The 18,162-nt window shown below is 49.7% G+C and overlaps 2 protein-coding genes across 2 annotated transcripts; one reads left to right on the top strand and one right to left on the bottom strand.

Annotated features, from left to right (window-relative positions):
- Window positions 1-404: 404 nt before the first annotated feature.
- sars2 (seryl-tRNA synthetase 2, mitochondrial) lies at window positions 405-9,830 on the top strand. Its single transcript, XM_041236308.1, has 16 exons — window positions 405-720; window positions 1,119-1,214; window positions 2,062-2,091; window positions 2,319-2,459; window positions 4,226-4,280; window positions 4,465-4,528; window positions 5,371-5,476; window positions 5,591-5,638; window positions 5,923-6,031; window positions 6,471-6,516; window positions 6,870-6,957; window positions 7,490-7,602; window positions 7,715-7,808; window positions 7,942-8,034; window positions 8,480-8,545; window positions 8,683-9,830. The coding sequence occupies exons 1-16, from the start codon at window positions 433-435 to the stop codon at window positions 8,809-8,811; spliced, it is 1,566 nt and encodes a 521-aa protein (XP_041092242.1). The 5' UTR covers window positions 405-432; the 3' UTR covers window positions 8,812-9,830.
- A 47-nt stretch (window positions 9,831-9,877) lies between these two features.
- LOC121304850 (inositol-tetrakisphosphate 1-kinase-like) lies at window positions 9,878-18,068 on the bottom strand. Its single transcript, XM_041236259.1, has 12 exons — window positions 17,297-18,068; window positions 16,317-16,648; window positions 16,067-16,174; window positions 15,446-15,470; window positions 13,813-13,935; window positions 13,573-13,690; window positions 13,244-13,346; window positions 11,768-11,783; window positions 11,559-11,724; window positions 11,339-11,406; window positions 10,734-10,896; window positions 9,878-10,407 (listed from the first exon to the last, which is right to left on the bottom strand). Exons 3-12 carry the CDS (start codon window positions 16,147-16,149, stop codon window positions 10,205-10,207), a joined length of 1,068 nt encoding a protein of 355 aa, XP_041092193.1. The 5' UTR covers window positions 16,150-16,174; window positions 16,317-16,648; window positions 17,297-18,068; the 3' UTR covers window positions 9,878-10,204.
- Window positions 18,069-18,162: the final 94 nt, after the last annotated feature.

Below are 18,162 nucleotides of genomic sequence, written 5' to 3'. Positions count from 1 at the left end.
CGCAATGCAAGGTGAATGCTGTGAGACGTGCGGGAAACACGCATTTTGCAAGAATGTCGTTTTAATACCGCATCGGCTTTGTTTTTTTTGTTTTTTTAGTAAGCACGCCTACAGCACACAATGCATTTCCAAACGCAGTCTTGATAAAAGGTTATTTTAATAACTATGATAATCGCAAATGCTAGTACTGCTCTACACAGTTCGAGTTTTCAAGATTTGTTTAGCATTGCTATTAATTTAAATCAAGTTTACAAACCCCTTTTTCAACTAGTTCAGAAAAAAAGGCTATACGTTTATTTCAAATAACTTTTTTGGGGTTCAGAGTCGTTTGGAAACCGAGAACCCCAATCCGCCGACCTTCTCCGTGACGTAGCGTGAACCGTGCGCTCTCATTGGCCGGCTCCCGTTCAACGCCCATTTCTCTCGGTCAAGATGGCTTCTCCGGCGAGTCTGTTGCGGTGTTTGCGACCTGTCACCCTCGCTTTTAAAACGGGCGGTCACGGTAACGGGGTGCTTTCGGGATCTCCTCGGCGCACGATCGGGGTGCGCACACCCGGGCGGGTTTACAGCTCCCGGAGCAGCCTGTACCAGCATGCCCGGGAGGGATACAGCGACAGACCCGATTTGGACATGCAGTATGTGTGCAGACGTACGGAGGAGGTGATCAGAAACGTGGAGCTCCGAAAAGGGGAGCTGGGGAAGCAGGACGTGCTGGAAATAGTACGGGAGTTACTTTTCATTGTGTTATTATCGACGTGCTTGATTACCCGAGCACGTACTCTTAACAGAACCGCTGTCTGATAAACACGCACAATACAGTACTGTATATCACTTTTCTATTTGCGAGAATACGAAATCTATACCCACGGTTTAGTTAGACTGTAGCCATCGCTGTGCTTGTGTGTGATTTAACTGTGCAAAACTACAGATCAGGAAATTATTCAATTTATCCTCCTCCCCCCATCTCTCCCTCCTCCTCCCCCATCTCTCTCCCCATCTCTCCCTCTCTCTCAAGTGTATGTGTTTAACCATTATCAAGGGAGTCCTGGCAGGAGAAGGCAGCCAGAAATAACATAAAATCTCTCTCGCCCCCCCCCTCCCCCCCATCTCTCCGGTAGGTGTCCTTGTGGCAGGAGCTCCAGTCAGTACAGTCCGATATCGCCCGGCTGGAGCTGCAGAAGCAAGATGTCAGTGAGCGAGTGAAGGCTCTTGTGGTGAGTGCGGAGTGGAACGAAGGCGTTGCCTGGAGCATCAAAGCCCCGTCCCTCGCTGCCTTCCACCCCTCCTCAAGACCCCCCTGTTTATCCTGCGCTTATAGATCTCTGATCCGCCCCTCCTGCTCTGCTCTGGACTCCCCTGACCTCAGCACCACGTCATGGGATCCTCAGCTGACGCGCTATCCTTAAACTGTTGCCCTGCTGATCTGTCACTGCAGACATAACTGGCTGTAATCCGAACTTGTTGTATCCTAGTTCATACTGTATTCCAGAGCTGTGTTTCAATATGAATCTTGCATTGTAATCCTGTACCAGCTGCAAGTCACCTTGGATAAAGGTGTCTGGCAAATCAATAATAATAATAATAATAATAATAATAATAATAATAATAATTCTGCAGGGATGGGAATCAGACTCCTGTTGCACAGCAGTGTGATCCACTCCAGGCTTTACTACCAGCTTGATCAGCCCCCAGTGTGTCTAGATCAGGTGTGTCCTATTATTAAACTCATAGTGAAACCAGGACTGGATCAAAGTGCTATGCAGTGGGAGTCCGATTCCATCCCTGTACTGCTGGGAGTATAGATGATAATGAGGCGTTTTCCAAGAGTCTGAGGGTACTCGGAAAGCGAGTGAACGCGGGTCCCCTTTCCTTTTAACGAAGGAGTCGTTTAGCAGACGCTTTTATCCAACGTGACTTTGAGAGACTGCTGTAGAGTCTCATCCCAATTCTCTGTCCAATCGAAATGATCTGTCTAGAGTCTTTTAAGTGGTGCAGCATTGCAGATGTTAGTACAAATAGATGTATATTTATAGAATATCTTTTTTTTTTTTTATGTTTCAGGAGCGTCATGACAAAAAGCTTCTCCCGACAGTGAGTGTTGTTTTAATGTCTGTTTTAAAGCTGTGTGGCGTTTGCAGTTTAGTCTGTTGTATAATCTGGGATCAAGCTGCAGTGTGCTCTGAGATCCACCAGGTGGTAGTGCGGGACTGTTTACAAAACGCTCGCTATGCAAAATGAGAAGTAACGGAGGGCATCTCTCCCTTCTCTCTCCTCTCCCTTCTCCTCCCTCTCCTCTCCCTTCTCTCTCCTCTTCCCAGCTCCTGGAGTACCAGGTCTTGCGGACGGAGGGGAGGTCAATTCGGCAGCGTTTGAATGACCTGCACCCCCGAGAGAGAGAGCTGGACGAGAGCTTCTACACACGGGCACTGAGACTGCCCAACCGTACCCACCCCCACACTGTGAGAGACACAGAGACTGCCCAACCGTACCCACCCCCACACTGTGAGAGACACAGAGACTGCCCAACCGTACCCACCCCCACACTGTGAGAGACACAGAGACTGCCCAACCGTACCCACCCCCACACTGTGAGAGACACAGAGACTGCCCAACCGTACCCACCCCCACACTGTGAGAGACACAGAGACTGCCCAACCGTACCCACCCCCACACTGTGAGAGACACAGAGACTGCCCAACCGTACCCACCCCCACACTGTGAGAGACACAGAGACACAGAGACTGTACACACAGAGACTGTACACACACAACCACACACACACACCACACACCCCTGCACTGTGAGAGACACAGAGACACAGAGACTGCACAACCACACACACACACACACACACCCCCCCTCGTTCTCCTTTGTGAGACACAGAGACACAGAGACTGTGTGTGTTTGTGTGGGGGACGTGACACACCTGTGTCTCTGTGTCTCTGACACTGTGAGACTGACTGTGTGTCTCTGACGAGACTGACACAACACAACACACACACACACACACACCCCTGCACTGTGAGAGACACAGAGACACAGAGACTGCACAACCACACACACACACACACCCCTGCACTGTGAGAGACACAGAGACACAGAGACTGCACAACCACACACACACACACACACCCCTGCACTGTGAGAGACACAGAGACACACAGACTGCACAACCACACACACACACACACACCCCTGCACTGTGAGAGACACAGAGACACAGAGACTGCACAACCACACACACACACACACACCCCTGCACTGTGAGAGACACAGAGACACAGAGACTGCACAACCACACACACACACACACCCCTGCACTGTGAGAGACACAGAGACACAGAGACTGCACAACCACACACACACACACACCCCTGCACACACACACACAGACTGCACAACCACACACACACACACACACACACCCCTGCACTGTGAGAGACACAGAGACACAGAACTGCACAACACACACACACACACACACCCCTGCACTGTGAGAGACACAGAGACACACACTGCACAACACACACACACACACACCCCTGCACTGTGACACACACAGAGACACAGAGACTGCACAACCACACACACACACACACACCCCTGCACTGTGAGAGACACAGAGACACAGAGACTGCACAACCACACACACACACACACACCCCTGCACTGTGAGAGACACAGAGACACAGAGACTGCACAACCACACACACACACACACCCCTGCACTGTGAGAGACACAGAGACACAGAGACTGCACAACCACACACACACACACACCCCTGCACTGTGAGAGACACAGAGACACAGAGACTGCACAACCACACACACACACACACACCCCTGCACTGTGAGAGACACAGAGACACAGAGACTGCACAACCACACACACACACACACACACCCCTGCACTGTGAGAGACACAGAGACTGCACAACCACAACCACACACACACACACACCCCTGCACTGTGAGAGACACAGAGACACAGAGACTGCACAACCACACACACACACACACACCTGCACTGTGAGAGACACAGAGACACAGAGACTGCACAACCACACACACACACACACACCCCTGCACTGTGAGAGACACAGAGACACAGCACCCACACACATGTTCATATAGTTATTAATATTATTATTGTTATTTTTTTAATTATGATTGGCCGAGGGCATTGACAATTTAACCAGAGCCCCGCCCCTCTTTTCCATTTCAGCCAATCGGAGACGAGAGTCAGGCACGGCTGGTCGAGACATTCGGACAGAAGGCCGGTAAGGAGGAAACAAAAGCCAAGGGCTAAATTATACCGAATCCCGTGGTACTGTGCTGTCACTGCGGGCTGCAGTACCGGTGGGGTCTGCCTGCTCTGAATTGAAGCAAGCATGCTGGGCGCTGCGCTGTGCAGGGGGAACGTACGACAGCCAGTTCTACATTACTCTTGTTCTGTTTTTTTAGATTTCGACTTTAAGATTAAGGGCCATTTGGAAATTGGAGAGGACCTGGATATAATCAGACAAAGGTGAGTTATTATCACTGGAAGGGTAGCCAGAAAATCACATTACCTCTCGGTAAAACCACTAGAGCCACACTGCCTCCCAGCCCCTTCTCAGCTCTAGCCACTAGAGCCACACTACTTCCCTCCCTCCCCTCAGCTCCTAACCACTAGAGCCACACTGCTTCCCTCCCTCCCAGTCCCTCCTCAGCACCACTAGAGCCACACTGCTTCCCTCCCTCCCAGTCCCTCCTCAGCTCCACTAGAGCCACACTGCTTCCCTCCCTCCCAGTCCCTCCTCAGCTCCACTAGAGCCACACTGCTTCCCTCCCTCCCAGTCCCTCCTCGGCTCTCAGCCCTGGGCTGCACCCTCCCTGATAGTTCCTCGGCTCGTTAGCTGGTTTAAACCTCGTCATTGTATGCATTCAGTTCTGTTTTTTTGTAAATTTTTCAGGAGCTTTTTGTGTTTATCAAGCACTGACCCACAGGCAGATTCAGTGAGCTTATTACAAACCAACAAACACATTGCGCACCACTAGAGGGCGCCCAGGGCATCATGCTGCACCTTTTAATGGCTGTTCATCTCGATCGCTCGCTTGCTTCCATTGGCAGACCTTCTGCTTGTTTGTAGAGAAGGATAGAGAAGGAATTGGATTTTGATTTTGAGTTTGAACTGACCTGACGCTGACTGCTGACAGGGTTTAGCTGTGAATTGTGAATAAGGGAATGGAGGGATCTCAAGAGTGCTGTCTCTAACCATGCACCTCTCTTCCCTTTCTCCTCCCCCTCTCTCCTCTGCCTCTCCTCTCTCCTCTCCCTCTCCTCTCTGCCTCTCTCTCCTCTCCCTCTCTCTTCTCTCCTCTCCCCAGGCGCCTGGCTCATGTTTCAGGTCACAGGTCCTATTACCTGCGGGGGGCCGGTGCTCAGCTGCAGTACGCCCTGCAGAGCTTCGTACTGGACAAGCTGCTCAGAAAGGTAGGGTCTGTCCAGCCCCGAGACCCCGTCCCCCCACACCCCGAGACACTGAGGAGAAAATGTCTGTGCTGTGTCTCTTTGATTCTGAACTGTCTCTCCCTCTCTGTCTCTCAGGGTTTTATTCCAATGGCAGTCCCAGACATGCTCAGGGGAGCTGTGTTTGTAAGTACCTTGAATTTCAAAGGTGTTGTTGTTATTTGTAGACATTTTAAAACAGTGTGTGTTAGATAGATAGGAAACTGAACATGGGGCAGCTGTACACACAGTCACTGCAGGGCTCTCTCACTCTGTGTGGGAAGGCTGTGGGATGGGGTTGGGGTTGGCTTGTGTTTGCTCTGGTCTGAAGCCCGGTTCTCCTCTCTGTCTGTGTGGGAAGGCTGTGGGATGGGGTTGGGTTGGCTTGTGTTTGCTCTGCTCTGAAGCCCGGTTCTCCTCTCTCTCTGTAGGAAGGCTGTGGGATGCAGCCCCACTCTCATTCCTCCCAGGTCTATGCGCTCGACTCCTCCAGGTTCCCTGATCTCAACCTGGCCGGCACGGGGGAGGTTGGCATTGCAGGTACCCAGAGGAGCGCTCTCCAACACGGACAGCGCTGAGCAGGACAGCCGGGCGTCGCTGGAGCTGAAATCAAGTCAGCCCGGCCCTGGCTTCACAATAGAACAGCAGCACAGTGTGCTAGTCATTAGAAAGTCCATCAATATGATCAGAGGCAGCCATTAAACACGTAGGAACACATTATAAGAGACCCCCAGCACAGCACAGAGTAACTGATATAAAACTGAGGTACAGGGAGAGGGGAGAGAGAGGCTCTGTCACACAAAGAGAATGAAACGCACGCTCAACACGATCGAAGGCAGGCACCACACCCTTGTAGATGAGCTGGTTGTATGGGAGAGAGGATCTGGGGTTGGATTCCTCAGCTGATCTTGTGGGAGATAGGCTGGCAGAGCTGTTAGGGTTTCTCGGATTTGTGATGTTGATTTATTTCTGTTTTCAGGATATTTTATGGACCACGCAGTGAACATCAAGGACTTGCCGGTCAGGTAACTGCAGTCCTTCAGTAATTTAGCGATTCTTTACTTCTGTACAGCAGGGTTTCTGTACAGCAGGGTTTCTATACAGCAGGGTTTCTGTACAGCAGGGTTTCTGTACAGCAGGGTTTCTGTACAGCAGGGTTTCTGTACAGCAGGGTTTCTGTATAGCAGGGTTCTATACAGCAGAGTTTCTTGTAGTTATTTGGTAGCATCGCTGGTGGTTCACTGTCTTGTCTTCAAATGACTGCTGTTGAGAGTGATTGATTTAAATGTAAGAAATCTGTGTAAGTATCGTGATTGATCCCCCTCATCACTCTCCCTGTTGCCCCCCCCCCCCCCCCCCCTCCCCGCTTCTCTCTCAGGACAGTGTGCTCCAGTACCTGCTACAGAGCTGAGACAGACACTGGACGGGAAGCTTGGGGCCTGTACAGGGTGCACCACTTCAACAAGGTGTGTGCGCGGGGCTGCAGCAAGCCGTGTCTGTGTGGGTCTCGGGTGGAGGGGGGTGTGGGTGTTGTTGTGTTGTATTGAGTCGTGTCTCTCAGGTGGAGATGTGTGTGTTGTGTGTCTCTCAGGTGGAGATGTGTGTGTTGTGTTGTGTCTCCTTCAGGTGGAGATGTGTGTGTTGTGTCTCCTTCAGGTGGAGATGTGTGTGTTGTGTCTCTCAGGTGGAGATGTGTGTGTTGCGTTGAGTCGTGTCTCTCAGGTGGAGATGTGTGTGTTGTCTCTCTCTCTCTCAGGTGGAGATGTGTGTGTTGTCTCTCTCTCTCTCAGGTGGAGATGTGTGTGTTGTGTTGAGTCGTGTCTCTCAGGTGGAGATGTGTGTGTTGTGTCTCTCAGGTGGAGATGTGTGTGTTGTCTCTCTCTCTCTCAGGTGGAGATGTGTGTGTTGTATTGAGTCGTGTCTCTCAGGTGGAGATGTGTGTGCTGTCTTTCTCTCTCAGGTGGAGATGTGTGTGTTGTCTCTCACTCTCTCTCTCAGGTGGAGATGTTTGGCGTCACGGCTGACGAGAGCGGTCAGGAAAGCGCAGAGCTGCTGGCAGAGTTTGTCTCCATTCAGAAGGAGATCTTCTCTGAGCTTGGGATGCACTGCAGGTCAGCGCAGTTTGAGACTTCCATCGTTACCCTGACCCCGACCCCAAACCACACACCACACCCCCATCCCCCAGCCCCATCCCTGCTCTCACACTGAGCTCTTGTGTTGCAGAGTGCTGGACATGCCCACCCAAGAGCTGGGGCTGCCTGCCTACAGGAAGCTTGATATTGAGGCCTGGATGCCAGGCAGGGGCAAGTTCGGAGAGGTGAGCGAGGGTGTTAATAAGTAAATCAATCAGTGTGCTGGTTTTGTATGACCTGGCTGTGGTGTAATGAGCTTTATTACCTTCTCTCCTCCTTCTCCTCCTCACTTCTCTCTCCTCTCCTCTCCTCTGTCAGATCTCAAGCGCTTCGAACTGCACAGATTATCAGAGCCGCAGGCTGAATATCATGTACCACGGAGACAACGAGCGGCTCAAGTATGCACACACGGTGAGTCTGAACTGCAGCAGCCGGGCCAGACGCATTGCAGCACCCCTCTGTGGAACGAACACTTTGTGCTTCCTGAACTCGAATGAAACCTGCTGAATAATCTCACGTTAACATATCGAAACAAAAGTGTTGAATTGAAATCAAGGGAAGTAATGTTAAAACTGTACAATTAGTAAAGTCAATAGTAAGACCTCATCTAGAATACTGTGTTCAGTTCTGATTACAAAAAGGATATTGCTGCTCTAGAAAGAGCGCTAAGAAGAGCGACCAGAATTATTTCTGGTTTTAAAAGGCATGTCATATGCAGACAGGCTAAAAGAATTGCTTGATGTTCTGTCTTAGGTTCTTAATTACACATCGCTTTGTAGTTTTCCCCATATACTTCACGAAAAACTGACAACAGTTGAAAAATGTGACGCGTTTGAAATGTTTCTTTGCTTTGCAGGTGAATGGAACTGCCTGCGCTGTACCCAGGACTCTCATCGCTATACTGGAGTCGAATCAGAACAAGGTAGGCAAGAGAGAGAGAGAGTGGACAAGAGACTGACCTGAAGCATAGCCAAGACTTGACTCTCTCCCTCCCCCTGTCTAAATCCCTCTCCCTTACCCTCTCTCTCTCTCTCCCTCCCTCCACCCTCTCCCTCTCAGGACGGCAGTGTGCGAGTTCCCCAGGTCCTTCAATCCTTCCTGGGCTCAGAGGTGATCGAGAAACCAAAGTACAGCCCGCTGAGATACATTGGACCGAACCAGCACCACCGGAGAGGAGAAAAGAGCTGAGCTGTGCAGACTGGGAATGCTGGGGGGAGGGCTAGACTGGGAACACTGGGTGAGAGACGGGGAACGCTGGGTGAGAGACTGGGCACCCTGGGCAGATAGACTGGGAACGCTGGGTGAGAGACTGGGAATGCTGGCTGGAGCAGGGTTGTTAGTGTGATTTCTGTTCTTGTCCATTTCAGAGACTTTGTTGCTGTAACCCTTTCCTGTTCAGTCAGGCTCAGCCTATCAGCTTGCCTGTTCCTTGTCGTGTAAATATGAAACATTTTCACAAGTAAACACAGCTATTGCTCAGAACTGTCTGTGCTAGTTGGTTTTTTTTAGTCTCTGTTGTTCTGTGTGCAGAATGCTGTGTACAGATCTATAGAAACGCTAAGAGAAACTTAATAAATTCAATGACAAGCGTTTCCATTAGAAGTCTTTCTCAATGTCTTTGCTTCTAGTCAAACGGAGAGACAGGGAGGGAGGGGGAGAGCGAGATCTTTTAGGAATGGCAGCGATTTTAAAAGGAGTTTGGATTGGTGAGTGGCGTTGACCCCGGTGTCTGTTAGTGTCAAGAGCAGCTGGCAGGCATGGAGCTCAAATCAAGCTTAAAACACATTGCATCCTTCTTTTTCTTTTATTCTTATTGGGGTTGAATTATTCTTATTTTTAATCTTCACTCAGGATCAAAACCTTTGCAACTCGGAGATAAATTCAGTGTAACTTTCATGACACACGTTTCCACTAGAAGTCTTTCTTAAATATTAATTAAGGTCCTTGTAATATTTCTAAATGCAGTGTTTAGTAGTTAATGATGAGTGGGAATCAGAGTGATGCTGTCTGTAGTCCTGCTGCATGTGTGCTGCGTGTTGTCTTTTGTGTTTTACTAAAGCACGGTCAGGAATTGTTTGTCCAGTACTGTTTTAACGTCCCACCAGACTAACACAAGCATATACAAAATAAAACATGACCAAGTGCTTTGATGTACATATACAGTTATTGTAATATGATGTATAAATAAATATATACAGCACAGAAAATGAAAAAGTGTAAAATCAGTAACCGGCCAGCCCCCAGGTGTATTAAAATATCCCCTTCGATCAGTTGTTCTTTATTCATTTTTATTTTTTATTGTAACTCTACAGCCTCTGCTATAACACTGAAGAAAAAAAAACACATTAAGGCATTATAAAATAATAGCTAGATAAACAGGTAACTCCAGCTGGTGGAACTGCACACACAGTGAGTGAAGGGGGTGTAATTATTCATGAAAGGCAAGCCAACAGCCAGACTGCTGGTAATCCTGCTGTGACTGGATGGGCTCTTGGCACAGCGTGAATGAGACTCGCCTCTCTGGATAGGAGGGTTTGTTTGTGCCGAAGAACCATGTATTTAATGTCAGACCAGCCCACGATCAGTGTGTAGCGCTGGGGGGCAGGGTGGGGGTGGGGCCCATTTTCAGAGGCGGGGTTCCTGTGACTTGCCTTGACTCCACCTCCCCTCCCTGGGCTGCATGCTCAGGTGAGCCCCTGGTCTTGTAGGCCCCTTCCTTCTCTTGCAGCACAGCCTCAATGTGGCTCAGCAGAGCAGAAAAGAATTGAGGGACCCCTTCGTACCCTGAGGAGAAAAACTGCAGAGTGAATCCCAAAACGCCACTGGGCAGGACTGCAAGAACCAGCATGCACTGCACCACCTCGTCAGATATTTACAGGACTACAAGAACCAGCATACACTGCACCACCTAGTCAGATATATATATACAGGACTACAAGAACCAGCATGCACTGCACAACCTGGTCAGATATATACAGGACTGCAAGAACCAGCATGCACAACCACTCTAACAGCCACACCGAAATGAACACAGGACTACAAGGACCAGCACGCCTTGATACTAGTCTACAAAGACCAGCATGCACTGTGGCCCCAGCAGCAGCTCTGACCTGGGAAGATGTTGATGTCGATCACGGTGTGCCTCCCTGTCTCAGTGTTGACGATCACATCCACTCCGAACAGTGACATCCCCAGCTCCGCCCTCAACTCTGTTACTATGGCAGCAATGACATCATCGCTGGGGGGGCGGGGCAGCGCGGCCTCCTCGTCCAGCTGAACAGTGAGATGGAGTGAAAATGAGAGTGTTCGCCTGGTTCCGAGCAGCTGACTGATCTCAGAACTTTGTCAAGTCGGGTCTTAAAGGATCCCAATGATTCAGCATCGACAGCGAGGCTCTGCAGGGATGGGAATGAGACTCCTGCTGCACAGCAGTGTCACCCAGTCCAGGTTTTACTACCAGCTTGACTAGCCCCAGTGTGTCTAGGTAACACCCTGCTCAGTAACCCTTGGCAACCCAGTCCACACCCTCCCCTCTCTCTCTGTGTGAAGAGGTGCCTCTTGTCTCTCTTCTTCATCTCCACGCTGCATGTGCTCTGCTCCTGGTTTGGGGCTCTGAGTGCGGTTTCTCAGAGAGAGCAAGTGAGTAGAGGAGAGTGATACAGTAAAAGCATTACAGAGAGAGAGAGAGAGAGACAGAGACAAAGAGACAGCTCACCGCAGTCAGGTGTGAGGAGGACTCCGGCTTGGACACGTCATGACTGTTGAAGAAGATCGTCTTCCTGTCTGCAGACACAGAGAGCAGAGCTGTGAGAGAGGGAGAGGGAGGAAGTGTGGAGAGTGAGAGAAGGAAGGGGGGTGGGAGAGGAAGTGTGGAGAGGGAAGGAGGGTGGGAGAGGGAGTTGGAGAGGAAGGGTGTAGAGGTGGCGCAGACTCACCAGACTGACCCCGAGGGAAGTTCTTGAGCGAGGGTCTCTCCACAGTGAAGTGAGCCCCTCCCACCACGAAGACCTTGTGCAGCACGGCGCTGTGATTGATGAAGCTCTGCAGCACGCAGGGGGGGCGAGCATCCCACAGGCCAGCTGGGCCAAAAATCAGAGCCATCTAGAGGAGAGAACAGTGCAGCATGACACACACACACACACACCGGAATACAGACCAGCCTGATCAGAGACAGCTAGAGAACATTTCAATTGTTTTGAGAGTAAACTCTTGACTATCCTAACCCTAACCCAATACAAACTGCACCTGTCCTGCCAACAATTTCAATTTCTGAAGTGCCATGATCACGACTACACCCCACCCCCTGTACCCGGGTGCACTGTCAACCCCTACCCATTGCAAGGGGTTGTGCTGTTCTATACCTTCTATGGGCTACACAATGTTATTTTGAGATGCATTATTCCAGCTTCTTGGAAAGCCAACTTTGCAGCTGTCCCAGCTCTTGTACAGTCACTGAAGGCTTAGCTGCATGCTGACAGTCACAAGATACAGTGGGATGTGTGGGAAAGGGTTAAGTTTGTAAATAGTTACTGATTTATTTAATGAGAATGAAACCATACTTGTCAGCTCTTAATTGCATATCCCTGGTTTGTAAAGTGACTTTAATACCAGCATGCAGGCTCTTATGCTTCCTGTGCATTGTATCAGTATTGAAAACAGGCAGTCCTGTGCAGGTGGATAGGACAGGGTTTTTGCCAGCATCATTCAGCACCGACTACCTGTTCATATACCTGAAGATGAACTGATTGCAAATGCACCCAAACTGGAACGCCAATGTCTTGCATATACTCTATACACCCACTCACCTTCACACCCACTCACTCTCACACCCACTCACCTTCACACCCACTCACACACCCACTCACCTTCACACCCACTCACACACCCACTCACCTTCACACCCACTCACCCTCACACCCACTCATTCTCTCACTCCCACTCACCTTCACACCCACTCTCATTCTCAATCACTCACCCTCACACTCCCACTCACCTTCACACCCACTCACTCTCACATGCACTCATCCTCACACCCACGTACTCTCACACCCACTCATTCACATACCCACTCACCCTCACACCCACTCACTCACTCACACCCACTCACTCACTCTCACACTCCACTCACTCACTCACTCACTCACTCTCTCACTCACCCACTCACTCACACTCAGATCTCACTCACCTCTTGTAGAGCTAGGTACCCGGTGAACGCAAAACGTCTTTTGCGTCTCCCTGTTCTCTTACATTGCGTTTTGCAAATTTTGACAAAGTAATGAGCTCCGCTGACACACATTACTCGAGGTCACTGTGTCCCTAGTCCTGACTCCCCCCTCTCCAGACCGACAGAGTACTGGAGTGAGAGTCTGGCTGTCTTTGAGGGGGGGGGGGGGGGGGTCTGTGTCACTGACCCCCCTCTCCAACCGACAGAAAAGGGGAGGGGGGAGAGGTCTGGCTGTCTTTGAGGGGGGGGGGGGGGGGTCTGTGTTACTCACTGACAGGGAAAGGGGAGGGGGGAGAGATCTGGCTGCCTCTTGACCGGGAAACTCCCCCCCCAGTGTTACTCACTGATAGGGGGGGGAGGGAGGTCTGGCTGTCTTTGAGGGGGGGTCTGTGTTACTCACTGACAGGGAAGGGGAGGCTGCATTGCACTCTGTCCAGCTGTTCCTCACTCAGCTCCATCGAATTGATCTTCATATAAGGGGGGCTGCAGACCCAGTCACCTGGGAGGGGGGAGGGGTTAGTGCTGTGATACAGGGGAGGGGAGAGAGAAGAGAGAGTGAGAAAGTGGAAATGAGTGAGAGGGGAGGAGAGGAGAGGAGAGAGTGGAGAAGAGGGGAGGAGAGAGGAGAGGAGAGAGAGTGGAGAAGGAAGAGGAGAGGGGAGAGGAGGGGAGGAGAGTGGAGGAGAAGAGATTGGAGATGAGAAGAGAGGAGGTGTGTGTCTCACCAGGGATGGCAGTCTGCAGTCTCTCCATGATCCTGTAGGAGGCGAAGCGATCGAGGAGGCGTCTCATTGCAGGGAGGGGATCCAGCAGCACAGTGTGGGGGTGTTCCGCAGTGTATCCCTGAAACACAGAGAGACACTCAACACACTGGGACAGAGAAGGGGGGCACTGAGGAGAGGGACAGGTTGGGAGAGAGCAGCAGAGAGAGGAAAGGGGGGAGGGGCGATTCTAACCACGCCCACCTCAAATCGTTCCAGCAGCTGCTGTGATTGGCTGTCGTGCTCCGCGTCCACCATGACATCAGAGAGCTTGTGGATGATGACATCGAAGGGGCCCTGCACTGCGATTGGCTGGTTCAGATCAATCTGGAACGAGAGGGGGTGGAGTCAGAGAGAGAGAGAGACAGAGGGAGGCTCAGATAAGAGACTCATTGAAGTGGCTTATATTTTATTCGTGTTTAGTTTCTTTAAACACTGCCTTTGCTGTGAGGAGCTGTGGGAAAGCCATGACTGTGACATCATCACTCTGCTGCTCTCCAGTCATTGAAATATCATGGAAGTGTCCATAGTATGATATAGTACAGTGAAAGTATAATAAACCATAGGGAAGCATTGTAAAGCACAGAGAGGTCTGGTAAAGCATAGGGAAGCATTGTAAAGCACAGAGAAGTCTGGTAAAGCATAGGAAAGCATTGTAAAGCACAGAGAGGTCTGGTAAAACATAGGGAAGCATTGTAAAGCACAGTGAGGTCTGGTAAAGCATAGGGAAGCATTGCAAAGCACAGAGAGGTCTGGTAAAGCATAGGGAAGCATTGTAAAGCACAGAGAGGTCTGGTAAAGCATAGGGAAGCATTGTAAAGCACAGAGAGGTCTGGTAAAACATAGGGAAGCATTGTAAAGCACAGTGAGGTATGGTAAAGCATAGGGAAGCATTGCAAAGCACAGAGAGGTCTGGTAAAGCATAGGGAAGCACTGCAAAGCACAGAGAGGTCTGATAAAGCATAGGGAAGCATTGTAAAGCACAGTGAGGTATGGTAAAGCATAGGGAAGCATTGTAAAGCACAGAGAGGTGTGGTATGGCTAAGCAGGGTACATTGTGGTAAATGCAGAGTATACACATGGGAAACGCTTGGGGGGGGGGGCTGCATAAATAGAGTGGCGAATAGCGTGGTGAGCTTGTCTATGTTGCAAGTGTGGTATGAAGATTACAATGAGATTGAATAGGTCAACAGCAGCAATAATATTATTGTTAGCAGTGCTAATGATAAGGGTGAGCACTGAGAGGCTGTGTGTGTCAGCAGGTGCCTCTCTGAGCAGCGCTGCTAAAACACTGAATACCAGCTGCTACAGACAGCAGGACAATAACAAGCACACTCACACTGAGACACAGGCACTGAGACACACACACTCACACTGAGACACAGTCAGTGAGACACGCACACTGAGACACAGTCACTGAGACACGCACACTGAGACACAGTCACGAGACACGCACACTGAGACACAGTCACTGAGACAAGCACACTCACACTGAGACACAGGCACTGAGACACACACACAGACACAGTCACTGAGACACGCACACTGAGACACACACACTGAGACACAGTCACTGAGACACGCACACTGAGACACAGTCACTGAGACACACACACTCACACTGAGACACACACACTCACTGAGACACAGTCACTGAGACAAACACAGACACTAACACAGTCACTGAGACACACACTCACACTGAGACACACAGTGGGTGAGTGAGTGAGTGAGTGGGTCGTGAGTGGATGGTTTTGGCGAACACCAAGACACAAGCATAGTGACACACACTGAAGTCATCTACATGTTAACTTGAAAAATTTAAACTGTAACTCACCTGGACCACCTCAATCCCTTGATTCCTGAGAGAGAGAGAGCGAGAGAGAGAGAGAGAGAGAGAGAGAGAGAGAGAGAGAGAGAGAGAGAGAGAGAGAGAGGAAGGAGAGTTAAATAAGGTAAAAGGAACTGGTTTCAACCTCAACTGGCACTGGGGCAAGGGGCGGAGGGTGAGGGTGGGACTGAAGACTGAACTACCCCTCTTCCCTAACCCCCAACCTTCCCCTCCTCTCCCCTTCCCTTACCCCTACCCCTACCTCTGACCTTCCCTTCCCTTTCCCCTAAAGAAAGCTGGGGCCAGTTTCACAAACCACTCCTAGCAACACAGGAGAGAGAGAGAGAGAGAAAGAGAGAGTGATATCTGGAACAGCCCAGCCAGTACACACGCACAGGCCGTTCCTGCTCTTGAAACGGGTTTCCCTGCGCACACTGTCTCAGTCTCAGGGTCCCTGTGCTGCTCTGATACAGCAGCAGTGCCCGGTACGCCAGAATCTTATTACCCGAGACATCATTGGAAACGAGATGCTCCATTCAGCATTACTATTTATCAGTACTAAAATGCATAATAATAATAATAATAATAATAATAATAATAATAGATATTTTTATTAGTTATATTTACCTGCAAAGTTCTGCAAAAGCCTCCAGATTCATTCTCTTCTTTTTCTTGTCATTCAAACAAAACCCGACTCTCCGCGTCTGCATGGCAATACTTCGCAACTGGGTTTGACTGCAATGCAAACGTCGTGTATTTAGTTTGAGACAGCCGGACGGACGGACAGACAGCTCCTGCCTCCTCCTGACACACTGACAGGACCGCTCCAAGGGTTATCACACTTTACCAAGCGCTCAGGGGGCGTGACGTCACTCACCTGATGCTCCACTCCGTTACACTTTCTGTCGGGGGGGGTCAGTTCACAGAGCGCAGCGGTAACCGGCGCCATTCCGGCTCCACGCTGCGCGGCATTGCCTATTAAAGAGTACGGAGATCGGAGCCAAGCTGGCGGACGCGGGGATTCAGTTTCAGGTGTTCCGCGGCTCTGCAGCTCTGTGCTGCTCGCTGCTTCTCGGCTCCTATCGGCGCTTGGGGCTGATTTAGAGATTGATAGGTGTCCGTGGTATTTGTTTTGCCCACACCAAGCAAATGTATGTAAAACACGAGCTGAGCGCAAACCATTACCCGGGGGTCGGAGGAACCAGAAAACTGAAAAAAAAAAAAACGAAACTGAAACTTAATATTTTCTGTTAAAATATTTTCACAAATGCAAGGTATATATTATTATTTATTATTATTATTATTATTATTATTATTATTATGGGAAGCTTTGCAGGGAAGCATTGTAAAGCACAGAGAGGTCTGGTAAAGCATAGGGAAGCATTGTAAAGCACAGAGAGGTCTGGTAAAGCATAGTCTGGTAAAGCATAGGGAAGCATTGTAAAGCACAGAGAGGTCTGGTAAAGCATAGGGAAGCATTGTAAAGCACAGAGAGGTCTGGTAAAGCATAGGGAAGCATTGTAAAGCACAGAGAGGTCTGGTAAAGCACAGGGAAGCATTGTAAAGCACAGAGAGGTATGGTAAAGCATAGGGAAGCATTGTAAAGCACAGAGAGGTCTGGTAAAGCACAGGGAAGCATTGTAAAGCACAGAAAAGGTAAATGTATTTTTAAACGGCAAACGAGTATAAATGCACAAAGGTAGTTGAAGCTGTAAGTGTGCATCGTGTTCGGCACTGGGTGTGCGAGATGATACAGAGCTTTCCAATAATATGATTTGTCAACTGCACCTCCTTGCCCTTGTCAGGCGGGGCGAAGTGTTTTCAATTGTGAAGCACGGCGCGACGTTTCAAACACACCTGCCGCTGATGATGAGAACGAGTGATCCAATCCGGAGGCGCTGGACACGCCGGTCTCGCAGCGCCCTCCTGTGGCCACAAGCGGCACCGCAGCTGTTTCCAAGCGCTGCGGAAAATGAAATAAAAAGTAACCACGTGAACAGCAAGGTAGGGGAGACCGGGGGCAGTTGTAACATTGTTCTCTCCATTACGCACAGGCGATTTGCGCTAGTTAGTGCAGACTTTGACACAAACAGCTTGAGCTCTAGCGTTCCCCATTGCGATCCCGTTTTAAAAGCTGATATACACACACACAGCAAGAGCGCTTGAAATGCAAAGTGTCCGACATTACATTACAGAAGTAACATTCTGTGAAGAATAATTAAATAAACAACACCACATTTCATTAAACTCAAGAACTGGGTGTTTTACTGAATAACGTTTGCAGATTTTCTTTCTTTCTATCGGCTATGCAAATTTCAAAGACAACGCATTTCTCATTAAAGCCGCTGCTCCCTTCCTTTTCAGCGCAGTCAGCGTCGGTGCTTTCCGCTTCAAACATAGTGAAAGTGAAAGAAAAAATTAAAAAAGCCTGCAAGTTGTGATCCTTCATCTTGCCTCCCGCGACCCTGCAAGCTGCCCCCTTTCGAAGGGCTGTAGTCGTGTTGTTCGTGTTAATTTTTATTCTCGTTATACAGGTGATTGCATTTTCGATGCGCGATGTCTCGGGGATCGAGCGCGGGGTTTGACCGTCACATCACCATCTTTTCCCCGGAGGGAAGACTTTATCAAGTCGGTAAGTCTTTTTACGAGAAACCATTTCAAATAAATGAATACATAATAATAATAATAATAATAATAATAATAATAATAATAAATGTTTTTTT

This window comes from Polyodon spathula, chromosome 40 (genome assembly GCF_017654505.1).
Source record: "Polyodon spathula isolate WHYD16114869_AA chromosome 40, ASM1765450v1, whole genome shotgun sequence".
Taxonomy (NCBI): Eukaryota; Metazoa; Chordata; class Actinopteri; order Acipenseriformes; family Polyodontidae; genus Polyodon; species Polyodon spathula.
Note: the sequence above shows the minus strand (reverse complement) of the source record. Positions and strands in the feature narration are given on the sequence as shown.